The sequence below is a fragment of the Leucoraja erinacea genome, chromosome 1 (genome assembly GCF_028641065.1).
Source record: "Leucoraja erinacea ecotype New England chromosome 1, Leri_hhj_1, whole genome shotgun sequence".
In the NCBI taxonomy this organism is placed as follows: domain Eukaryota; kingdom Metazoa; phylum Chordata; class Chondrichthyes; order Rajiformes; family Rajidae; genus Leucoraja; species Leucoraja erinaceus.
This window is the reverse complement of record NC_073377.1, coordinates 50714107-50737448: the sequence shown is the minus strand read 5'-3', so window position 1 is coordinate 50737448 and position 23342 is coordinate 50714107. Positions and strand designations below refer to the sequence as shown.

At 43.6% G+C, this 23342-nt stretch overlaps 1 protein-coding gene across 2 annotated transcripts in view; it reads right to left on the bottom strand.

Annotated features, from left to right (window-relative positions):
• The window catches only part of LOC129696592 (vasculin-like), an 81902-nt gene extending 60725 nt beyond the window's left edge, over positions 1–21177 (bottom strand). The window contains exons 1-3 of one of the 2 annotated variants that reach the window (XM_055634645.1): positions 20669–21177; positions 15256–15425; positions 14953–15071 (exon numbers count right to left, since the gene is read on the bottom strand). In XM_055634645.1, coding sequence (XP_055490620.1) covers positions 14953–15015 — 63 coding nt within the window. In that variant the 5' untranslated portion in view covers positions 15016–15071; positions 15256–15425; positions 20669–21177. The remainder of the gene's footprint in view (positions 1–14952; positions 15072–15255; positions 15426–20668) is intronic. The other variant, XM_055634650.1, reaches the window with a different exon arrangement.
• Between the last annotated feature and the right edge of the window lie 2165 nt (positions 21178–23342).

Below are 23342 nucleotides of genomic sequence, written 5' to 3'. Positions count from 1 at the left end.
TTGTACATTATTGCCAGCTAGGCGAGAATAAAAAAGATGGAACAAAGCCCTATCAAACTTGCAAGCAATATATGAGCACAGATTTATTAGGCCAAAAAACACGACTCACCAAAACAACAAGTAAGCAACACAACTGCTTCCAGACTTAATATTGTCTCCATTCAATGTCGTTTCATCGAAGTGAGAAATTATAGATGGCCCCTACCACAGAATTACTTCCACAGAAGCACAAACGGTCAATTAAGGATTACAGATACATAGAAAATAGGTGCAGGAATAGGTCATTAGGCCCTTTGAGCCAGCACCACCATTCAATGTGATCAAGGCTGATCATCCACATTCAATACCCTGTTCCTGCCTTGTGCGTTACTTTGGCACCTTTGGGGGGGGGGGGGGGGGGGGGGGGGGGGGGATGCGGGGCGACTAAAAATGCCGTTTTCTACTGCCTGTCAGACGCAGACTTCCTCTAGCTGCCAGCTGCTGAAGAAAAATCGAACCGACTTCCGTTTTTTTTTTTTAATTTAATCGCGAGACAATTTAATAATTACATTAAAATAGAAAGCGAATTCTAACGGCCTCAGCGCCTACAACGTGGCGGATCGCATGAATGGGACAAAACATAATGTAAGTCATTTATCTATATTACTAAAAGTCTGATCTTGACCGCTTTTGGCTCACTGTGCTGCGATTTCCGAGAGAACGTCGCCACCTACGGCCATCATTTTTGGCCACTTCGCTCAGAGCCCCCTTCCGGGAGCGATGAAAAATCAGAGAGATCAGAGAGATATAAAAAAATTTTTTTTTAATTCCCCATTCTCACTGCTGCTCCCGCTGGCGGCAGGGGGAGGGAGTATAAAACCCGGAAGTGTAGTACCTCACTCAGTCTCTGCCAGACCCAGGAAACAAGAGGATCATGGCTCTCTGAGCTGCAAGTAACACTGAATGCACGTCTACTCCACGGTGAGTCCCCGCGATGCGGCTGTAAAGTGGCTGCAGCCCAATTGTTTGCCTCGCCTTTTTAACAAGTTTGTGTTCACTAAATGAATTTTGGTTGTCAGGAGGCTGCAGCCCAATTGTTTGCCTCGCCTTTTTAACAAGTTTGTGTTCACAAAATGAATTTTGGGTGTCAGATGGCTGCAGCCTAATTGTTTGCCCAATTGGTGGAGAAGTGGAATATTCTGTTGGTGACCAGCCCTCCCGTGTGATGCTGGGACCCAACGGGTCCCACTTAGTCTAGTTTTACATATAATCTTGTTTCTTGGTTTAATCAAATTTTACGATGCGAAAATGTGATGTGGGCCCCATTCGAACCAGCAGTGTTTTTCCTGCCGATATGGGGTTCAAATTCACCGCAAATGCAACATTCCAATCGATTGCGGTCCAGAAAAACCCACACGCAAGATGATTTAAATGCTCGGTTTTTTTGGACAATCATGTCATAAGAGCTCTAAATCGTCTATATTTTGTGTCATTGTCTATCCATAGTCAATATTTTTATACTAAATATCAGTTTTAGTCAGAAAGGCATGTCATGCGTGGTTTGAAGAGCAAAAACTTATAGTTTACAATGCCAAAATTGAAAAGTTGAGGAAAAACAAGGTGTACAGAGTTGCTTATTGGTTACAATCTGAGCAGTATGATGATGCTATTGATTATGCTATGCCAATGTATCAGCTAGCAACTGATCTTCTCCATAAAAACTTGGTCTATTGCTAGAAATTGTAATTTATTTACCTATCTGTTATGGATTTACAGCATATAATACAATCTGATCTTCAGAATATCACACTTTTGAATTTTCAAGGCAGTCTGGGTGTTTATTACAATTTCCGTCACAACGGTCAATTTTGTAATTAACTACAATTAGGTAATTAACTAATTATATGGTTTAATTTCAGGTCATCCAAGTAAGATGTTTTATATTTGTTTCAGAATGCTTCAACCTATAATAACTGAAAATTTCATTCAGTTCTCTTGATTTTTAAGAAAGTTATGGGCTTTTGACTGTCCTCGATCACAGCTTTTGTGTTAAGTCAATGGAAAAGCAACAGGGAACAAGATGCTAATTTCCGAGTAATAAAATGGCCATAACTTTTTTAATACTGAAGATATCGATGTGAATTAGGTGTCAAATTAAACTTCTTTTTATGCTTTATCTGATGGGATAAATTGCAGACTTGATTTTTTAAATCACAAATTGGTGTAACATTTTTGTATGCATCTAGTGAACCGGCCTCCACTGCCTTCTGAGGCAGAGAATTCCACAAATTCACAACTCTCTGGGTGAAAACGTTTTTCCTCATCTCAGTTCTAAATGGCCTATTCCTTATTCTTAAACTGTGAGCCCTGGTTCTGGACTCCCCCAACATCGTGAACATGTTTCCTGCATCTATCATGCCCAATCCCTTCATAATTTATATGTTTCTATAAGATCCCCTCACATCCTTCTAAATGACAGTATATATATATGCCCAATCGCTCCATTCTTGCATCATATGACAGTCCCGCCATCCCAAGAATTAACCTTGTGAACCTACGCTGCACTCCGTCAATAACAAGAATGCCCTTCCTCAAATTAGGAGACCAAAACTGCACACAATACTCCAGGTGTGGTTTCACCAGGGCCCTGTACAACTGCAGAAGGATCTCTTTGCTCCTATCCTCAAATCCTCTTGTTGTGAAGGCCAACATGCCATTAGCTTTCTTCACTGCCTGCTGTACCTGCATGCTTACTTTAAGTGACTGATGTACAAGCACACCCAGGTCTCGTTGCACCTCCCCTTTTCCTAATCTGACACCATTCAGTTAATGTGTGTAAAACGGCACAGAACCAGTCAATTTCCGTCTATCAATACTCTCCTCCGCCGAGCAGAGCTGGTCCTTACCCTCAACAACTTATCATTTGACTCCTCCCACTTCCTCTAAATCCAAGGCGTAGCTATGGGCACTTGCATGGGCCCCAGCTATGCCTGCCTCTTTGCAAAGTACATCAAACAAACACTGTTCCAGGCGTACCCTGGCCCTATCCCCGAACTCTACCTCCACTACATTGACGACTGCACCCATGCAGAATTCACTGGCTTCATCAACTTCACGATGAATTTCCATCCTGCACTAAAATTCACTTGGACCATCTCTGATATCTCCCTACCGTTTCTGGATGTCACCGTCTCCATCACAGGAGACAGACTATTGACCGGCATTTACTACAAACCTACTGACTCCCATAGCTATCTAGACAACACTTCTTCCCATCCTGCTTCCTGTAAAGCCTCTATCCCTGACTCCCAATTCCTTCATCTATGCCGCATCTGCGCCCAGGATGAGGTTTTCCATACTAGATCATCGGAGATGTCCTCATTCTTTCGGAAACAGGAGTTACCCTCTTGATGAGGATGTAAAAAGTAATGAGCCTCTAGATGAGGCTCTCATTAGGGTCTCCTCGATATCCCGCAGCTCTGCTCTTGCTCGCCCTCCCCCCATTGGCAACAAGGACAGAGTCCCTTTTGTCCTCACCTTCCACCTCGTCAGACATCACATACAGCATATAATCATCCAACACTTTTGCCACCTACAACGGGATCCCACTACTGGCCACATCTTCCCATCTCTGCCCCTTTCTGCTTTCCGCAGAGACCGTTCCCTCCACAACTCTCCGGTCGTCCCTTCCCACCCAAATCACCCCCTCCCCAGGTACTTCAGATTCAGATTCAATTTTAATTGTCATTGTCAGTGTACAGTACAGAGACAACGAAATGCATTACCCACGACCCTGAGATAATGCATTTCGTTGTCTCTGCAACTTTCCCCTGCAACTGCAGGAGATGCAATACCTGTCCCTTTACCTCCCACCTCAACTCCATCCAAGGACCCCAACAGTTTTTTCAGGTCAGCCAGAGGTTGCATTTGCACCTCCTCCAACCTCATTTACTGTATCCGCTGTTCCAGACGTCAACTTCTGTGCATCGGCGAGACTAAACGCAGGTTCGGCGAATGTTTCACTGAACATCTCCGCTCAATCCGCCTTAACCTACCTGACCTCCCGGTTGCTCAGCACTTTAACACCCCCTCCAGGGCTCGAAATTAGCGGTTGCCCGGGTGCCAATGGCAACTTATAGTCCCGCCGGGCAACCTAAAAGCCATGACTTTTTGCCCACCTTGGCAAGCAACCGGGGCACCCGCCCGCCATCCGTGTCCGAGTTTCGGCTCTCCGCTAGCTCTCGGTGCTAGCTCTCAGCTCTCGGCTCTAGCGGTCGGCGCTAGCTCTTGGGTCTCCGCTCGGCGTTCGCTCTCGGCTCGGCCGGCCGCCGAGCACATCATCGGCCGTGGTTGTGCGCATGTGCGGCCCTGCACATGCGGACTGCCACGGCAACTGGTCGGCGTCGGCCACTTTCTCCTTCCCTTTGCATTGTGGGAGTTCTGGCCACCATTACTGTCCTGTCGCTGCCACACCGCGACCGCTGAAAAACAACACAGAATCACTCCCTGGAGCTGCAGTAACTCCCTGGAGTAACTCTTGCTTCTTGGTTTCCTGGTCCTCCAAAATTATTCGAAATGGAATTTAAACTGGTGGACCCACCACCACCAAACTTTTATCCAGAAAATAACAGCCTATTGCATTTTATCTGTTTATTTATTGTGTATATATATGGTCTATAGTATATAGACTCACTGAACTTTTATCTCCTGTGCTGTATTACGTTTACATATTCTGTTATGCTGCAGCAAGCAAGAATTTCATTGTCCTATCTGGGACACATGACAATAAAACACTCTTGACTTGGGACTTAAGCAAAAAAGGGTTCTTGGGGGGCAAAAAAAAGCTACCTTAAATAGTTGTGTCTGGTTGGCACCTATGGTAGGGTGAAGACTATTCCATGCTTTAATTGTGCGGGGGAACTCCATGGAGCAGCCAGCATATCTGGATAGAAAAAATTGGGTGATGTTTCGGGTAGAAACCCTTGTTTACATTTCCTCTGGTTTTAGTGTTTTTAGTTTAATTTAAAGATACAGCGTGGAAACAGGCCCTTCAGCCCACCAAGTCCACGCCGACCACCAATCACCCGTACTCTAGTTCTATCCGACACATCAGCGACGCAAGTCAAAAGTTTTTATTCTCTCATGTCCCAGTTAGAACAATGAAATCCTTACTTCCAGCAGCACAACAGAATATGTAAATATAGTACTCTGCAAACAATGTTATAAACGAGAAAACAAAACTCCATACAGACAGCACCCATATTCAGGATCAATTCCGGGTCTATGGCAATTTTAGACAGCAAATCTATGGCCAATGTACTGCCCCAATAGCCTTGAACTGAATTAAAACATACAGTAGCTGTAAAGGGGGATATAGCGTCACTTAGAAACATAGAAAACAGGTGCAAGGAGTAGGTCATTCGGCCCTTCAAGCCTGCACCGCCATTCAATATGATCATGGCTGATCATCCAACTCGGTATCCTGTTCCTGCCTTCTCTCCATACCCCCCGATCCCTTTAGCCACAAGGGCCACATCTAACTCCCTCTTAAATATAGCCAATGAACTGGCCTCAACTACCTTCTGCGGCAGAGAATTCCAGAGATTTACTACTCTCTGTGTGAAAAAAGTTTTCCTCATCTCGGTCCTAAAAGATTTCCCCCTTATCCTTAAACTGTGACCCCTTGTTCTGGAACTTGTCACTTAGAGATTTAAGACAGAAAATGGATAGTTTCTTTTTTTTAGTAACCAAAGTTATCAACGTATAATTTTTTTGTGTTGGCAAATAAAATATAGTGGCACAGCTGGTGGACTTGCTGCCTCACACGCCAGAGATCTGTGTTCGATCCTGTTCTCGGGCACTGTCTGTGTTGAATTTGCACATTCTCCCTGCAAGCGTGTGGGTTTCCTCACAAATCCCAAAGACGCATTGGCTTTGTAGGTTAACTTGTCTCTGTAAAATTGCCCCTAATATGCAGGGAGTGGGCGAGGAAAGTGGGATAACAGAACTTGTGTGAATGGGTACACAAAAATGCTGGAGAAACTCAGCAGGTGAGGCAGCATCTATGAGCGAAGGAAATAGGCGACGTTTTGGGTCTAGACCCTTCTTCAGACTGATGTCGGGAGGGGTGGGGGGGGCGGGAAAAAGAAAGGAAGATGCGGAGATAGTGGGCTGAGGGAGAGCTGGGAATGGGGGGGGGGGGGGGGGGGGGGGGGGGGGGGAGGGAGAAAGCAAGGACTACCTCAAATTGGAGAAAATGTTCATACCGCTGGGGTGTAAACTACCCAAGCAAAATATGAGGTGCTGTTCCTCCAATTTGTGGTGGACCTCACTCTGGCCATGGAGGAGGCCCAGGACAGAAAGGTCGGATTCGGAATGGGAGGTGGAGTTGAAGTGCTGAGCCACCTGGAGATCAGGTTGGTTATTGCAAACTGAGTGGAGGTGTTGCGCGAAGCGATCGCCAAGCCTGCGCTTGGTCTCACCGAGGTTGATCATATGCTGAATAACCATATTTTTGTTTGGAAGTGGAAATAGATAATAGAAATTGCATTCATTGCAACGTGTAAAAAGATACTGTATTGTAATTTTGCTGCATGTCATTATGGTATATATCATGTCTTGATTGGTGAATATGTTTAATTTGTGACTTTATTTGAAGCAGAAATAACATGTGAATGCCTCATTGACCATAATTCTGACTGGTAACTACGCACTTCGTCCGAGCACATTATCACACGTCATGCAAGCCATCTTAAATGACCACTTAAACTGTCATTTGGCAACCCAAAAAGCTGCCGAGGTAGCCCGGCTTTCTGTCCTGGGCCTCCTCCATTGTCACAGTGATACCCAGCGCAAATTGGAGGAACAGCATTTTATATAACAGTGGTATGAACATTGACTTCTCCAAGTGGCCCTTGCTTTCCCTCTCTCTCCACCCCCATCCTCCCTCCAGTCTTACTGTCTCTGACTACATTCTATCTCGGTCCCGCCCACTTCCCTGACATCAGTCTGAAGAAGAGTCTCGACCCGTAACATCACCCATTCCTCTCTCCAGAGATTCTGCCTGCCCCGCTGAGTTATGTGTCAACCATTTTGTGTCTCCCATTCAGATAATAATCTGCCCTTTTGGTCTTGCCACCAAAGTGGATAACCTCACATATATCGACATTATACTGCACCTGCCATGCATCTGCCCACTCACCCAACCTATCCAAGTCACCCTGCACCCTCATGTTACTTTTAATCCCTTATAATAATAATAATCTTATTTATATAGCACATTTTTAGTCTTACATTGACCCCAAAGTGCTTCACATAATTACATTACATTTTACACACAGGCAAAGGTGGGTGAAGTGTCTTGCCCCAAGGACACAACGACAGTATGCACTCCAAGCGGGATTCGAACCGGCTACCTTCCGGTCGCCAGCCGAACACTTAGCCCATTGCACCATCTGTCGTCCCTTAATCTAAATCATTAATATATATTGTAAATAGCTGCGGTCCCAGTACTGAGCCTTGCGGCATCCCACTCGTCACTGCCTGCCATTCTGAAGGGGACCGTTAATTCCTACTCTTTGTTTCCTGTCTGCCAGTCAATTTTCTATACATGTCGATACCCTACCCCCAATACCATGTGTTTTAATTTTTCCCACGAATCTCCTGTGGGACCTTATCAAAGGCTTTCTGAAAGTCCAGATACACTACATCCACTGGCTCTCCCTTATCCATTTTACTTATTACATCTTCAAAAAATTCCAGAAGATTAGGTAAGCAATATTTCACCTTTGTAAACCCATGGTGACATGGTCAGATCCTGTTACAGCTATCCAAGTGCGCTGCAATTACATCTTTAATAATTGACTCCAGCATCTTCCCCACCACCGATGTCAGGCCAACTGGTCTTTCTCTCTCCCTCCTTTCTTAAAAAGTGGGATTATTATTAGCTACCCTCCAATCCACAGGAACTGATCCAGTATCAAAAGAACATTGGAAAATGATCACAGATACGCCCACGATTTCTAGAGCCATCTCATTAAGTACACTGGAATGCAGACCATCAGGCCCTGGGGATTTATCAGCTTCAGTCCCATCAGTCTACCCAACACCATTTCCTGACTAATGTGAATTTCCTCCAGTTCCTCAGTCACCCTAGATCCTCTGTCCCCAAGTACATCTGGGAGATTGTTTCTGTCTTCATAAAGGAAGACACAAACAAAGTACCTGTTTGTCTGCCATTTCCTTGTTCCCCATAATAATTTCACCTGTTTCTGTCTTCAAGGGACCCACGTTTGTCTTAACTAATCTTTTCCTTTTCACATAGGTAAAGAAACTTTTACTATCCTCCTTTATGTTCTTGGAAAGCTTACCTTCATACTTCATCTTTTCTCCCCGTATTGCCTTTTTAGTTACATTCTGGTGTTCTTTAAAAGTTTCCCAATCCTCAGGCTTCCCACTTATCTTTGCTATGTTATACGTCTTCTCTTTTAGTTTTATACTATCCTTGATTTCCCTTGTCAGCCATGGTCACCTCTTACTCCCCTTAGAATGTTTACTTCTCTTTGGAATGAAATGATCCTGCATCTTCTGGACTACGCCCAGAAATTCCTGCCAATACTGTTCTACTGTCATCCCTGCTAGGGTCCCTTTCCAGTCAACGTTCGCCAGCTCCTCCCTCATGCCTCCATAGTCTCCTTTGTTCAACTGCAATACTGATACTTATGATGTTGCCTACTCCCTCACAAATTGCAGATAAAAACATAAATGGTTCCTTTACCTTGAGTTCCCTTATCAAATCCGGTTCATTACACAACACTAAATCCAGAATTGCCTTCTCCCTGGTTGGCTCCAGTACAAGCTGCTCTAAGAATCCATCTCGGAGGCACTCTACAAACTCCCTTTCTTGAGGGCCAGTACTAACTTGATTTTCCCAGTCTACCTGTATATTGAAATCTTCCATAACCACCGTAGCATTACCTTTGTTACATGCTAATTATTACTCCTGATGCAACTTGCACCCTATATACAGGCTACTGGGGTGGGGCATCATCAATTTCAAATTACCATTAAGAGATGAGGGTGTATATAAGACAATATTTCTTTACACTGACATTTACTATATTAAGTAACAGGGTACAAATTAAAAAAAATAATGAAACTTTAAATGGAAAATTTTATACATTGTTATTCATTGTACAGGGTGAGGACATAGCAAGTAAAGACTACTATCGAACTACTCATTAAATGGTGGCCGTAGCTTGTTTTTATTTAAATCTATGCAGTCCCAGCGTAGCCATTTTCTACATTACTCAATGACTTGCTCAACCACTTCAGATGGCAATTAAAAGTCAATGACATTGCTCCAGGTCTGAAGTCAAATACAGTGACCTCCATAATGTTTGGGACAAAGACCCATCATTTATTTATTTGCCTCTGTACTCCACAATTTGAGATTTGTAAAATTAAACAAATCACGTGGTTAAAGTGCACATTGTCAGATTTTAATAAAGGCCATTTTTATACATTTTGATTCACCATGTAGAAATTGCAGCAGTGTTTATACATAGCCCCCCATTTCAGGGCACCATAATGTTTGGGACACATGGCTTCACAGGCGTATGTAATTGGTCAGGTGTGTTGCCTCCTTAATGCAAGTCTTTCCTCCAGTCTTTCCATCCAGTCTTTCCATCACCTTTGGATACTTTTATTGCTGTTTATCAACATGAGGACCAAAGTTATGCCAATGCAAGTCAAATAAGCCATTATGAGACTGAGAAACAAGAATAAAACTGTTAAAGACATCAGCCAAACCTCAGGCTTACCAAAATCAACTGTTTGCGACATCATAAAGAAGGAGGGCACAAAATGGGGAACACGCCCCAATCTCTATCAACGGGGACAGCGTGGGGAGAGTGTCCAGCTTTAGGTTTCTGGGCACACACATTTCGGTGGATCTCACATGGTCCACCAACACCGCTGCGCTGGTCAAGAAGGCACGGCATCGAATGTTCTTCCTAAGAACATTGAAAAAGACTGGTCTGCCCCAACAGCTGCTGACAACCTTCTACCGCAGCACCACAGATAGCATACTAACACATGGCATCTCTGTGTGGTATCTCAGATGCACAGAGCCAGAGAGGAGAGCTCTTCCGCACGTAGCCACTGGGCGCAGAAGATTATTGGGACACAGCTACCAGCCTTGCAGGGCATCTACTACACACGGTGCCTCAGGAAGGCCATCAGCATCCACAAAGACTCCTCACACCCTTGTAATAGTCTGTTCAAACTCCTACCTTCCGGCAGGCGTTACAAGGCCTTTTACGCCCGCACCTCCAGACTCAGGAACAGCTTCATCCCCAGAGCTATCGCTGCTCTGAACCGGCCCTGCTGAGTGCCCCCCCACCCCCATGAACTGTATTCACGCACATCGACCCAGCACAGACATATTTGCACTTTAGACTGTTTTACTGTTCTTTTTTTTTATAAATCATGTTTCTCGGGGTATCTAAATTTTATTAGTTGTTTAAGTTATGACTATTGGGTGGAAGCTGCATACCAAATCTCGTTGCACCTATGTGCAATGACAATAAAAGAGATTATTATTATTACTATTATTATTATTAGAAAGAGAGAACTGGTGAGCTTACTAATCGCAAAGGGACTGGCAGGCCAAGGAAGACCTCCACAGAAGAATTATTTCTATAATAAAGGGAAAAAAACCCAAACACCTGTCCGGCAGATCAGAAACACTCTTCAGGAATCAGGTGTGGATTTGTCAATGACCACTGTCCACAGAAACATAGAAATTAGGTGTAGGAGTAGATAAGACGAAGACTTCATGAACAGAAATACAGAGGCTACACTGCAAGATGCAAACCAATGGTAGCCACAAAAATAGGATGGCCAGGTTAAGATGCCAAGCAGTACTTAAAAGAGCAACCACAGTTCTGGAAAAAGGTCTTGTGGATAGATAAGACGAAGATTAACATATCAGAGTGATGGCAAGGGCAAAGTATAGGGGAGAGAAGGAACTGCCCAAGATCAAAAGCATATCACCTCATCTGTGAAACACAGTATTGGGGGTATTATGGCCTGGGCATGTATGGCTGCTGAAGGCGCTGGCTCATTTATCTTCATTGATAATACAACTGCTGATGGTAGTAGCATAATGAATTCTGAAGTATAAAGACACATCCTATAGACATTTTGGTGGGGGCGCTGCAATGGCGGCAGCCCTGTCAGCAGCACGTTAGTTTTTTTCAACTGTTTTATTTTTTTTTAGTATGTTTTAAAGTATGTTTTTAATGTTTCTTTGTGTGTTTTGTGTGGGGGTGGTGTGGGGAAACCGTTTAAGCCGCCTCCTCCATGGAGAGTCGACTTTTTCCAGGTCGCCTCCCCCGTGGCCTAACAGCAAGGATCGGCACGGCCTTTCCCGGAGACGTGCCCGGGGCTTCAGCGGCGGGTGCAGCGTGGACTCGGCGTGGAGCGGACGAGCCCTCGCTGGAGGGGAGCGCTCCGTTTCACTGGCCCAGGGCAGGCGGCAGCCTGAAGCCGCGCGCGGTCTGCACAGCTCCAGCTGGCGCGGCGTCTACAGCCCGGGATCCCTCGTGGGGGACCCGGGAGAAGAAGAAGCCATCACTGCCGGCCCGCGGCCAACTTCTACCGCGGGCGCGGTGGCGACTTACCATCACCCCTGGAGGGGAGCTTCGACCGCCGGCCCTGCGGTCTGCGGTGCTTCTGGCTGCGGCGGGGACTTTAAACTATAAATCTTCGACCGCCGGCCTGCGGCCTACACCAACGTAAAGCCGCGGTCTCCGGTGGGGAAGAGCCGACTCTGGACTTACCTGGACTTGTACCTTGTCCATTTACCATCTGGACGCCCGCAGTAACGACTGTGATGAATGCTGTGGTGGATGTTTATGTTAAATTTTTATTGTGTTTTTGTGTGTGTTCTTTATAATTGTACCGCTGCTGACATATTCATTTCACTTGCACTTTATGTGCAATGTGACAAATAAACCGTATTGTATTGTTGTATTGTAACTGTTCAAGTTCAAACAAATGCCTCAAAACTCATTGGCCGGCGGTTCATTCTACAGCAAGACAATAATCCCAAACATACTGCTAAAGCAGCAAAGGTGTTTATCAAAGCTAAAAAATGGTCGATTTTTGAGTGGCCAAGTCAATCACACAATCTGAACACAATTGAGCATGCCTTTTATATGCTGAAGAGAAACCTGAAGGGGACTAGTCCTCAAAACAAGCATAAGCTAAAGATGGCTACAATACAGGCCTGGCAGAGCATCACCAGAGAAGACACCCAGCAACTGGTGATGTCAATGAATCGCAGACTTCAAGCAAAGGATATGCAACAAAATACTGAACATGACTACTTTAATTTACATGATATTGCTGTGTCCCAAACATTGTGGTGCCCTGAAAAGGGGAGACTATGTATAAACACTGCTGTAATTTCTACACGGTGAAACCAAATTGTATAAAAATGGCCTTGATTAAAAACTGACAATGTGCACTTTAACCACATATGATTTTTTATATTAGAAATATCAAATTGTGGAGTACAATCAAATAAAGAAATGATGGGTTTTTGTCAAAAACACCATGGAGGGCACTGTATAGACCAAACCTGATAAAACAGAAGTAGATTTCCTCCCTGAACCAGATCTATTTTTCCAAATTGTATGATAGATTCATGTGAACAAAACTTGTCTAACATTCTTCCTCAAAAAAATTATATTAAATTCACATGCTACAATGTTGGAACTTGAAGCAAATGAAGGAACAGAACAAGTAAATACTGGGAAAGGGATTAACATAGAACATAAACAGCACAACACAACAACAGGCCCGTCAGCCCACAATGTCAGTGCTGAACATGCCAAGGACATTATTTATTTACCTGCACACAACCCATCCCACTCCATATCCATATGCCTATCCAAAAGACTTTTAAATGCCACTAACATATCTGCTTCAACCACCAACCCTGGCAGCACGTTCCAGGCACTCACCACCCTTGCTCTCCAGTATGATTTTTCTATCCTGAAAAAAAATGTCTCCATCCCATCTACACCCATTTAATTTTATATACTTCCAACATCTGCCATTCCAGAGAAAACAATCCAGAGCCTGTCCAAGTTCTCCTTGTGGTTAATACCCCAAAATCCAGGTATCATTCTGGTAAACCTCCTCTGCACCCTTTACAAATCTTCCATATCCTTCCTGTAAAGGGGTGATCTAAACTGCGCACAATATTCCAAATGCAGCCAAAGCAAAGTTCTACAAAGCTGCATCGTGATTTCCTGATTCTTATACTCAATTCCCCAACCGATGGAAGCAAGCATACTATATGCCTTCTTTACCACTATTGAAACCTATGCAGACCATATCCACCACTCTACCCTCATCAATCCCCTAGGTCCTCTCCTCAAAAAACTTGATCATTAGCAAGAAACAACCTGCCATGTCAAAGATTGTCCCTAAATAACCCATTCTCTTCAAAATGTTGCATGGTCTCCCCAGCAGTTAAAGGCTGCACATGTCGAACAGCCGTATCCTGGGGGGGGGGGGGGGGGAAGAGAGGGGCTGTTCATTGCATTTTGATTCAGGATGTTTAGTGTATTGCCTAAAGCAGAAACTTGAAAAAGAGATTCAAACTTGCAGGAATACCAATAACAGATTTGGGAGGCAACCACTCATGCAACATCTATCACCAAAAGTTACTGGTAAGCACCACTGATTAAACAGCCCCAGAGTACCTATTGGGGTCTGCAGTGAATGAGAAAAAATAGACCAGGAGGGCAAGACCCAACCAGTTCACCCACAATCATTGTGGATGGACCTATCCATAACTTTTGGTATGAATGATCCTTGTGAAGACTAGATTCTGTCTTCACACAGAGGATGCTCCCCTATTGTGTTGCATATCACAACCATTTTGCTCATGCACCATCAGGAGCAACACAATTTGAATCCCAGTCCAGCATATCGCTCCCTTTACAATCATCTGTCAAAGTGACCAAGTCACGTCCAACAGAATGAATGAAAGAACATGGCAAGAGCTGTTTTGTGCACCAAGCTGGTGAAGAAACAACAAGACCACGTTTATTCAACTGCTGCTGAAGCCTAGTAATATTGCAGCCAATCAGATCAAAGCTCTTAGGTTGTACATATCCAATTGTCAATATTGGAAGGCAATTAAGTAACAAACAGAAGGAGAAAATCCAAATCCAGTCAGACAGAACATGCAATCTCTACATAGACAGCATCTGAGGTCATCATTGAACCAGGTCTCAGTGCTGTTAAGTAGCTTCTTTACTTTCTCCCATCCAACAGAAAGAACAAAATCTTGAAATCACACGCCTCCAGGCTTAGGAACAGCTTCTTCCCCTCTGTTATCAAGTTTCTGAATGGTCCTTCCATAAGCTAGGGTACTATCGATTAACCTTTATCCCATTGTGGACATTGGACTTTGTCAATGCAACTGATGCATTAAAATGTGGCACAATGCTAAGAACTAGATTCTGCACTGTATCTTCTCCTTTGCTCTATCTATTGCACTAGAGTTTGACGATTGTATTTATGCATGGTATATCTCATCTGTTTGGATGGCATGCAAAACAAAACATTTTTACTGTACATCAGTACACTAACAATAATAATAACAAACCCAAGCCCAAAGGACTCTGCATAATTATGATGTACCAATAGCATGCTGAAGCCGATATGGATGCTTGGCAAATCTGACTATATGGAAAAACAGTTTAATCAAAGCCAGTAATGATAACCAATATTTGATCCCGAACTAGAAGACCAAATTTAATTGTGAAAAAAAATCATGTGGCATATTTTCTGGTGCATGCGCACAACAAAATACAAAAGCAGATAGAAGAAAAAAAAGTCCACAAATATTCAAACATTTAAAAACTTCAAAACTTAAATTTATTGCAATACCTTGGTTGATGAAGGTGGAGTTGGAAAATTAAGCCAGGCTGGAGCAAAGTCATGCTGCGCCATTTAGGTCCTATGTCTCCAAATTTTAAAATAAGGTATCAACACCTCATGGCGAATCCCTGAAGAAAAGTGAAAGATGTCCATTATCTTAAAATCTGCTTGTTAGTTCCTTTATGCAAATTTTCCAAACAAAAATAAAAGGCTTTTATTTTACCCAATTCACTCATGAATCATGATTTTGAATTACTGATAAATAGCTACAAAACCAATGCATTAAATATAATTGAGGATCCATCAACATACCTTTCTCCAAAAAGGAAGGAATCCCACAATGTGAACTTCCCAGCAAGAGCAGCACAAGACTCTGCTTCTTTTCATTGCAGCACAACATAAGGGTCATTCAAAGGTTCATTTTTCTAGTTGTATGCATATCAGCACCTATTGCTGTACGAGCCTGGCAAACAGTCTGAAAACTATAGGAATATACCATTTTAAAATTACATTCGTTTTTTCATAGAATTCTACTGCATTTCATTTGTTAGATCAAAAACTACGTGACAATGCGCTTATTTACAGAGGATTTCATCTGTAAATTGTTAGTATTTTACTGCACCTTAAAGACTAATGACAAAGGAGAGAAAGCCATCATTGTCACCACTTATATTCACACTGCATAATTTGCAGCATACAAGTGGCGAACATCTTCAAATATCACAGCATCAACATTCTATGAACATAGTATGTTGATGCTGTGATATTTGGAGATGTTATGAAACTTATTATATTCTCTGCTCTTTCATTGAACACTTATTTACACAAACATTACCCTCCCTTTAAGCCTCCAAAATTCTAATTTGAAAAGGGAAAATATCTAACATCTTCACAACTATAAAAACTTTAGTGTTCGCATTTTATACAAACGTATACCAAACAATATAAGTGTTGATAGAAACATAGAAAACAGGTGGGTGCCATTTGGGCCAAAACGGGCGCCATTTGGCCCTTCGAGCCCCATGATCATTCAATATGATCATGACTGATCATCCAGAATCAATACCCCGTTCCTGCTTTCTCCCCATAACCCTTGATTCCATTAGCCCTAAGAGCTATATCCAACTCTCTCTTGAATACATCCAGTGAATTGGCCTTCACCGCCTTTTGTGGCAGAGAATTCCACAGATTCACAACTCTGGGTGAAAAAGTTTTCATCTCAGTCCTTAATGCCTACCCCTTATTCTTAAACAGTGACCCCTGGTTCTGAACTTCCTCCAACACCTAGAACATATTTCCTGCATCTAGCCTGTCCAATCCCTTGATAACTTAATATGTTTCTGGAAGATTCCCTCTCATCCTTCTAAATTCCAGTGAATATAAGCCCTGTCGATCCATTCTTTCATCATATGGTAATTCCACCATTGCAGGAATAATCCTCAATTCTTCTTAAAAGAGAAATGCAGCAATTACACTTTAACAAAATAAGGGACAGTTAAATTATTTATTTCCAGATAATGTTATGTATGTTTATAGCAAAACAAAAAAATACAACTGCATCATTGAAAATATTTATCTCATTAAAGCATAAAACATCAACAAATATAAAATTAATTTACAAATTAAGTTTTGTTTTAGTTAAACTATCAAGTTTAGCAATCAAGAAGAAAAATAATAATGTTTAAAATATACCAAACAATTAATAAAAGGGTGTAGGAAAGAACTTAAACCGAAGATAGACACAATATGCTGGAATGACTCAGCTGGACAGGCAGCATCTCTGGAGATAAGGAACGGGTGAAATTTTGGGTCGAGACCCTTCTTCAGACTGATGTCAGGGGGAGGAAGTTGCATAGATAAGGAAATATAATGTGTGAAAATAGGTCAAAGGGAATGGACACCAAGGAAAAAAAGTAGAATAGATTGTTAGCCAAGAGAAGGTAACAACAAAGCAAACAGAGATAAAATGTAGGACACAATAAGACTAGTCGCAGAACTCGGAAGAGGAGGGATGGAGAGAGGGAAAGCATGTTTACTTGAAGTTATAAGTCAATGTTCATGCCGCAGGGCTCCCAAAGCAAAAATGAGGTGCTGTTCCTCCAATTTGTGCCGAGCCTCACTCTGACAATGGGGGAGGCCAAGGACAGAAAGGTCAGTCTGGGAATGGGAGGGGCAATTAAAGTATTTTCCAACCGGGAGATCAGGAAAGTTTAGGCGGACTGAATGGAGGCATTCAGCGAAACCATCGCCGAACCTGCGATTGGTCTCGCCTATATATATAAGTGCACACCATCAGTAGATGAGGTTGGAAGAGGTGCAGTTGAACCTCTGCCTCACTGAAAAGACAGTCGGGGTCCTTGGACTGCGTCGAGGGGAGGAGGTACAGGGACAGATGTTGCATCTCTTGCGATTGCAGGGTAAAGTACCTGGGAAGGGGGTGGTTTGGGTGAGAAGGGACTAGTCGACTAGGGAGTCACAGAGGGAACGGTGTCTACGGAAAGCGGAGGAGTTGGCAAGTTGTCGCAAGTGGTGGAATCCCATTGGATGTGGTGAAAATGTTGGAGACTTATGTGCTGTATGCGACGGCTGATGGGGTAGAAAGCGAGGACTAGGGGAACTCTGTCCCTGTTACGACTGGGGGGGGTAGGGGGAGCAAGAGCGGAGCTGCGAGATATCGAGGAGACCCAAGTGAGGGCCACATCTATGATGGAAGAGGGAAACCCCAATTCCCTAAAGAATGATGACATCCTAGTATATCTTCTCCCAGCTATCAATGATCCATTCTGGATTTTCCCTGATCTCCATTCCTTTTTATCCTATATTCACACCTTACACTTCCTTATATCTCCCTCTCCCCATGACATCAGTCTGAAGAAGGGTCTCGACCCGAAATGTCACCCATTCCTTCCCCAGATATGCTGCCTGCCCTGCTGAGTTACTCCAGCTTCTTGTGTCTATCTTCAATTAATAAAGGGAATAGAGTAAGAAAATTCATACAATGTGAACCATATTCAAGTTGAAATATCATTAAATCTACAGTAGACCAAGTCTACAGTTAACTCTGGAGCTTACTGTCAATTAAATCTGGCAATGAAAAATGTTGTGATTGACAATTTTCCTTTATCCATAAAATATTAATTTTGAATATTTCACATCAGACTATTTACCACAATTCTATTACTGGCTAATTTACATTCACCAGAGGAATCCAGCAGTTCCTGGTGACAGATTATTACCACTTTTTTGACCTGAGGGATGGACAACAGGGCTGGTCATGGCAGTGATATCCAGCCTCCCCAAAATGGCGAATTAAACTAAATGATGCAATTTCTATAAAATGTATTGTTGAATCAGATATTTCAAATACAAATATCTCCATGGCATACATGATTCAAATAAGAGAAATCAAATGTCAGATACTGTAATCATTACATTGAACTTAAATGCACTTCAACGTTTCAGTTCTTACAAAACAAAGACGAATGCCAACTGTTCCATAGTCAGACACCATTGTAGGCATCATCAGTAAGAGTCAACTGAAGCACACTGAAAATGTTTTGTAATCTCTTCCTCACTACCATCAACTGATATTAAATTTCTGTATAGAAAATTAGGCTCAAATTCTATTTTTATTTTTCCTGGAAGAGTTCATGAATTGTCTGTGTTCATTAGCAAAAAACAAGAGGGTTTTCCTCATTCCCATGTCAATGCATTCAAACGTAGACATGTGCTAGATTAAATCTCCATGTACGCCTTTCCAACAAAGTCTTAGAATTGTCCTTGATTTTTGGAGAGCATCGCCATTTTTTTTAATGCAAGGAGTGGATCGTACCAAAAATGCTCCCAATTAGAAAAAGAGCAGAACTTCCAAATCTTCTCTAGTGCGCAACTAGAATACAGTAATAAAATGAAAGCTTACAACCAGATGAGCTCAAACTGCAAGAAAAAGACCTAGAAGCACTGTGGTGGATGTTTATGTTAAAATGTATTTTGTGTGTTTTGTTGCTTTTTATTTCTATGACTGTATAGCAAATCAAATTCCTCGTATGTTGCAAAAGATACTTGGCTAATAAAGTCTGATTATAATTATGATGATTATTATCATTAGACGTATAGATGGTCCTCAGGATAAATTTAAAAAAATCAGGAAGGTAATAAAAAGTACAAAAAAAGTTCAAAGAAGCAAAATCAAGGAAAATTCCAAAATGTTTTATTAATATTCAAATAAGTATAGAAAATAACCACAGAAAGTGTAAGGATCATCAGAGATCAACTGTAGGCTGTGTGTGGAAGTGGAAAACATTATATTCCTCAAATTAATACCTCGCTTGTGTTCACAAAACAAGGTGATGCGAAATAGCAGTTAGTGGGAAATTATGTTAATGATAAATTGAAAATATTCAAATAGGCTCGTGAACCTTAAAAAGTAAGAGTTAATCACCAGACCCTGACAAAATGCAGTAAAAGCATAAAAAGGACATGGTTGACACAATGTTTAGTGACCATTGGCCTGTCGTGGCAGCCCAATTTCCCCTCCAGGGATTAATAAAGTTTTATCATATTGTATCGTATTCCATCCAAGTCAGCATCAGGTCCTTCATGTTTCCGATGTATATACACATCACTGATTCGGACCTAAATGTATGGTCCTTGATTAAAACTAATCAGAATTAGATGACTATGTACAGTCAGTCAACATTATACAGAAAGTATGTACTGGAGAATGCTACACAAGCGGAAAAATTTGCACAATGAGGAGAGATTTGTTAGGCTGTTGTCATTTTCCTTTGCAGAAAGGGAAGATTTAATTTAAATGGTGAAATATTTAAATAACACCATGAGAATTCCAGGTGGCAAGAACAGAAAAAAAAAGAGACAGAGAGAGGACAAAATTCACCCAAAACAGTGGTAGGTTTCTGGAATTCATTGGCTGAAAATGTGGTGGAAGCAGAAACCTTCATATATAAAATGAATTTAACTGAGCACAAAAGAAAATAACCTACATGGATAAAATCAAGCTGTTAAGTGAGATTGGCCTTTTTTTGTTCTCATATTAAACTGAAAAGCAAAAAAAATTCACTTCCATGACAAATTCTTAACATATACTAGTGTGAATTTCCTATTTCTTCATTTATTCTATGCTTCAATGTTTATATTAAACAAATCACATAGAAATTAAACTGAGATTACCCAATTCCATTCACGGTTTCATCCATGTGATTCTCAAAATACTTTTCCATCTCAGTTATACTAAATATGAATACTGACACCCCTGACCATCTTATTAATGTACAGTGCACATCAGCCCTTTTAAACTGTGAATAATTCATGATCAGTCAATTGAAATCGCCTGTTAGATTTGAAGTTACAGAAGTTCACAAATTTAATTGCAATGGACTATTAAACAAAAGATGTGCAATAAAACTCTTAGTTGTTTGATTTGACTGAATTAATTAATTGGAACAAAATTTACTATTTTTGGCCAATCCACGAAAAAACAATTCACTGTACAGGTCAAAATTATTATAAGTGACGTTCTCCAAATTGATCTGGACGAGTTTCATGTCGATAGTAATTAATGCATTGTATTGTTTAATTCCTGCATGCATGTTTTTTTTCCGTATTTGGACAAACAAGTAATTATTAAATATTTACACAACATAGAAAATTTTATTTACAACATTTAACCTTTTAAAAAAGAATATATATAAAGCGTTATACTTACTGCTGCAGATATCCCGCGGCATAACAGTGAAGCAGAATTACCTGAACCGATAATATAGTGTAACAGAGAATTCAGGAACAAAAATCAGATTGAACACATGGAAGTTCTGACAAGTACTCGCCAGCAGCACGTTAAGTGTTAACAACGAAAGCAATGTTTTTTTCTCGCAATTCTTGTTCCCAGAGCGATAATTAGGCCTCGGAAGTGTCTCACATTTGTAAATATTTGGAAAGCGGAATGAATGAAAAGATCGAGGAAATCTGCTAATCTGAGTGTGGGTGGGGGTGAACTGTAAACGCACGGCCGACAAGGATTCAACTCCAGCAGAGGCAGACGCGGCGAGAGCCAGACGCAGGTTGTTGTAGATTTTAAATTAAATCCTCAAACTCTTGCAGCGCCTCCACGATCCGGAAAGTTGGGCGACCTCGGGCGGGCAGCGGGTGATGACGTCCCCTGGCCGGTCGCGTGGCTGACGTCACGGCTGCTGGAGGTGCGAGGCGAGAGAGTGGGAACCTCCATCTGGCGGAGGGAGGAGGAGGAGGAGGGAGGGAGGGGAGCTCCGGGGAGGGATGGGCGGGGACGGGCGACCGCGACGCGGCGTGACGGGCGGGCAGCTATTGTGTGATGACGTCCCCTGGCCGGTCGCGTGCCTGACGTCACGGCTGACTGAAGGATGCGCGGCGAGAGAGTCTCCTCCACGGCGTGACCCCGACGCCGTGACGTCACACGTCAGGACCCAATGGGAAGAGGAAGAGGAGGGAGGCGCCGGGGGCGGGAGGAGGGAGGAGGGGGAGCAAGGGGGGGATGGGACGAGGACGGGCGAGCGACGTGACGTGACGTGCCAGCTGCTGCCGCCGCTATTGCTGCTGCTGCCGCCGTTACTACGTCGTCGTCGCCGCCGCCGCCTCCTCCTCGTCGCGCTGACGACTGAAGGATGCGCGAGGCACGACGCGGCCTCTCCACGGCGTGACCCCGACGCCGTGACGTCACGTCACGTCAGGATTCACCCAATGGGGAGAGGAAGCTCCCTGTCAGGTTCTCGCGAGAGGCGCCGGGGCGGGATCTGGCGCTCGCAGTGAGGTGACGTTGGAGCAAGATGTGTTGTGGTGACAGTTGGTCACAGAGGTGTGTGATGGTGGAGACAGGCACCGACCCGGGGCTGCAGGGGGGCACTCACGGCCACGGCAACGGGAACTGGGGGTGGATAGGCCATTCGGCCCTTCCAGCCAGCACCGCCATTCAATGTGATCATGGCTGATCATCCCCAATCAGTACCCTGTTCCTGCCTTCTCCCCATTATCCCCTGACTCTGCTATCTTTAAGAATCCTATCTAACTCTCTCTTGAAAGTATCCAGAGAACCGGCCTCCATCGCCCTCTGAGGCAGAGAATTCCACAGACTCACAACTCTCTGTGTGAAAATGTGTTTCTGCCTTCTCCCCATATCCCCTAACTCCGCTATTTTTAAGAGCCCTATCTAACTCTTTAAGAGTTCCATCTAACTCCTATCTTTACGAGCTCTATCTAACTGGTTAGTTAATGGGACAAAGGTCTCAGTGACACTGCCAGTGGGTCAGTTAATGGGACAGGGTCTCAGTGACACTGCCAGTGGGTCAGTTAATGGGACAGGGGTCTCAGTGACACTGCCAGTGGGTCAGTTAATGGGACAGGGTCTCAGTGACACTGCCAGTGGTGAGAGCTGGGACTGGGGGCAGGAGGTGGGCACTCATGCCAACAGGAACTGGGGAGGGACAGAGACTTAGTGACACTGCTGGGGGGGAGGGGGTTAAAGAGTTGAAACTAGAACTGGAGGGGACCAGTCACGGCAATGAGAACTGGGAAGGGGCAGTGAAGGACAGAGTGTGAGTGGCACTGTCAATGGGGGGGGGGGGTCAAAACTGAGATTGAGTGCAGGAGTGGACCAGCCAGGGCTGTGGGAACCGAGAATGAGTGACAGACAGTGCCAGTGGTGAATCAGAACTGAGACTGGGTGCAGGAGGGAACCGGTGATGACAGTGGTAGCAGGGGATGGACACTGATTGGCGCAGCCAGTGGGCATTTGGTGGCAATGGAAGGCAAAACACTGTGCACTAGTCAGGGGGCAGTGAGGGACATAGAATGATTGACACAGCCAGTGGGAGGTTAGTGTAAAGTCAGTCAAATATGGACAGAAGGTCAGTTAGTCAGCCAATAGGAGAGACTGAAGAAGGATCTCAATCCAAAAAGTTGCGCTTTGTTCACTGTCCCATATCTTGACTGAACCGCGCTGTGATTGGCCGTTGAGAGGAGGGGAGGGAGGGTTTTGGGGGCGCAGTCGGTTTCCGCCACGGTTGGTCGTGGTTTTGCTGCGCTCATTGTGCTTGTTCGGAGATTCTGGATGTCGGAGGCATTCAGAAGAGGAGAAGAATACGCCTGCGGGCCGGATAATTTCAGGTTATGAAACATGTCTCGCCAAAAAAACTGGAGGGGCTACAGCCCCCCCCCCCCCCCCCCCCCCCCCCCCCCCCCCCCCCCAACCCCGTTTCGCGGATTGACAAATCTTGACAAGTAAGGGCGTCAGGTATGGGGACAATGGCGTTGAGAGGGGAAGATAGATCGGCCATGATTGAATGGCGGAGTAGACTTGATGGGCTGAATGGCCTTTTTCTGATCCTAGAACCTATGAAATGATTATC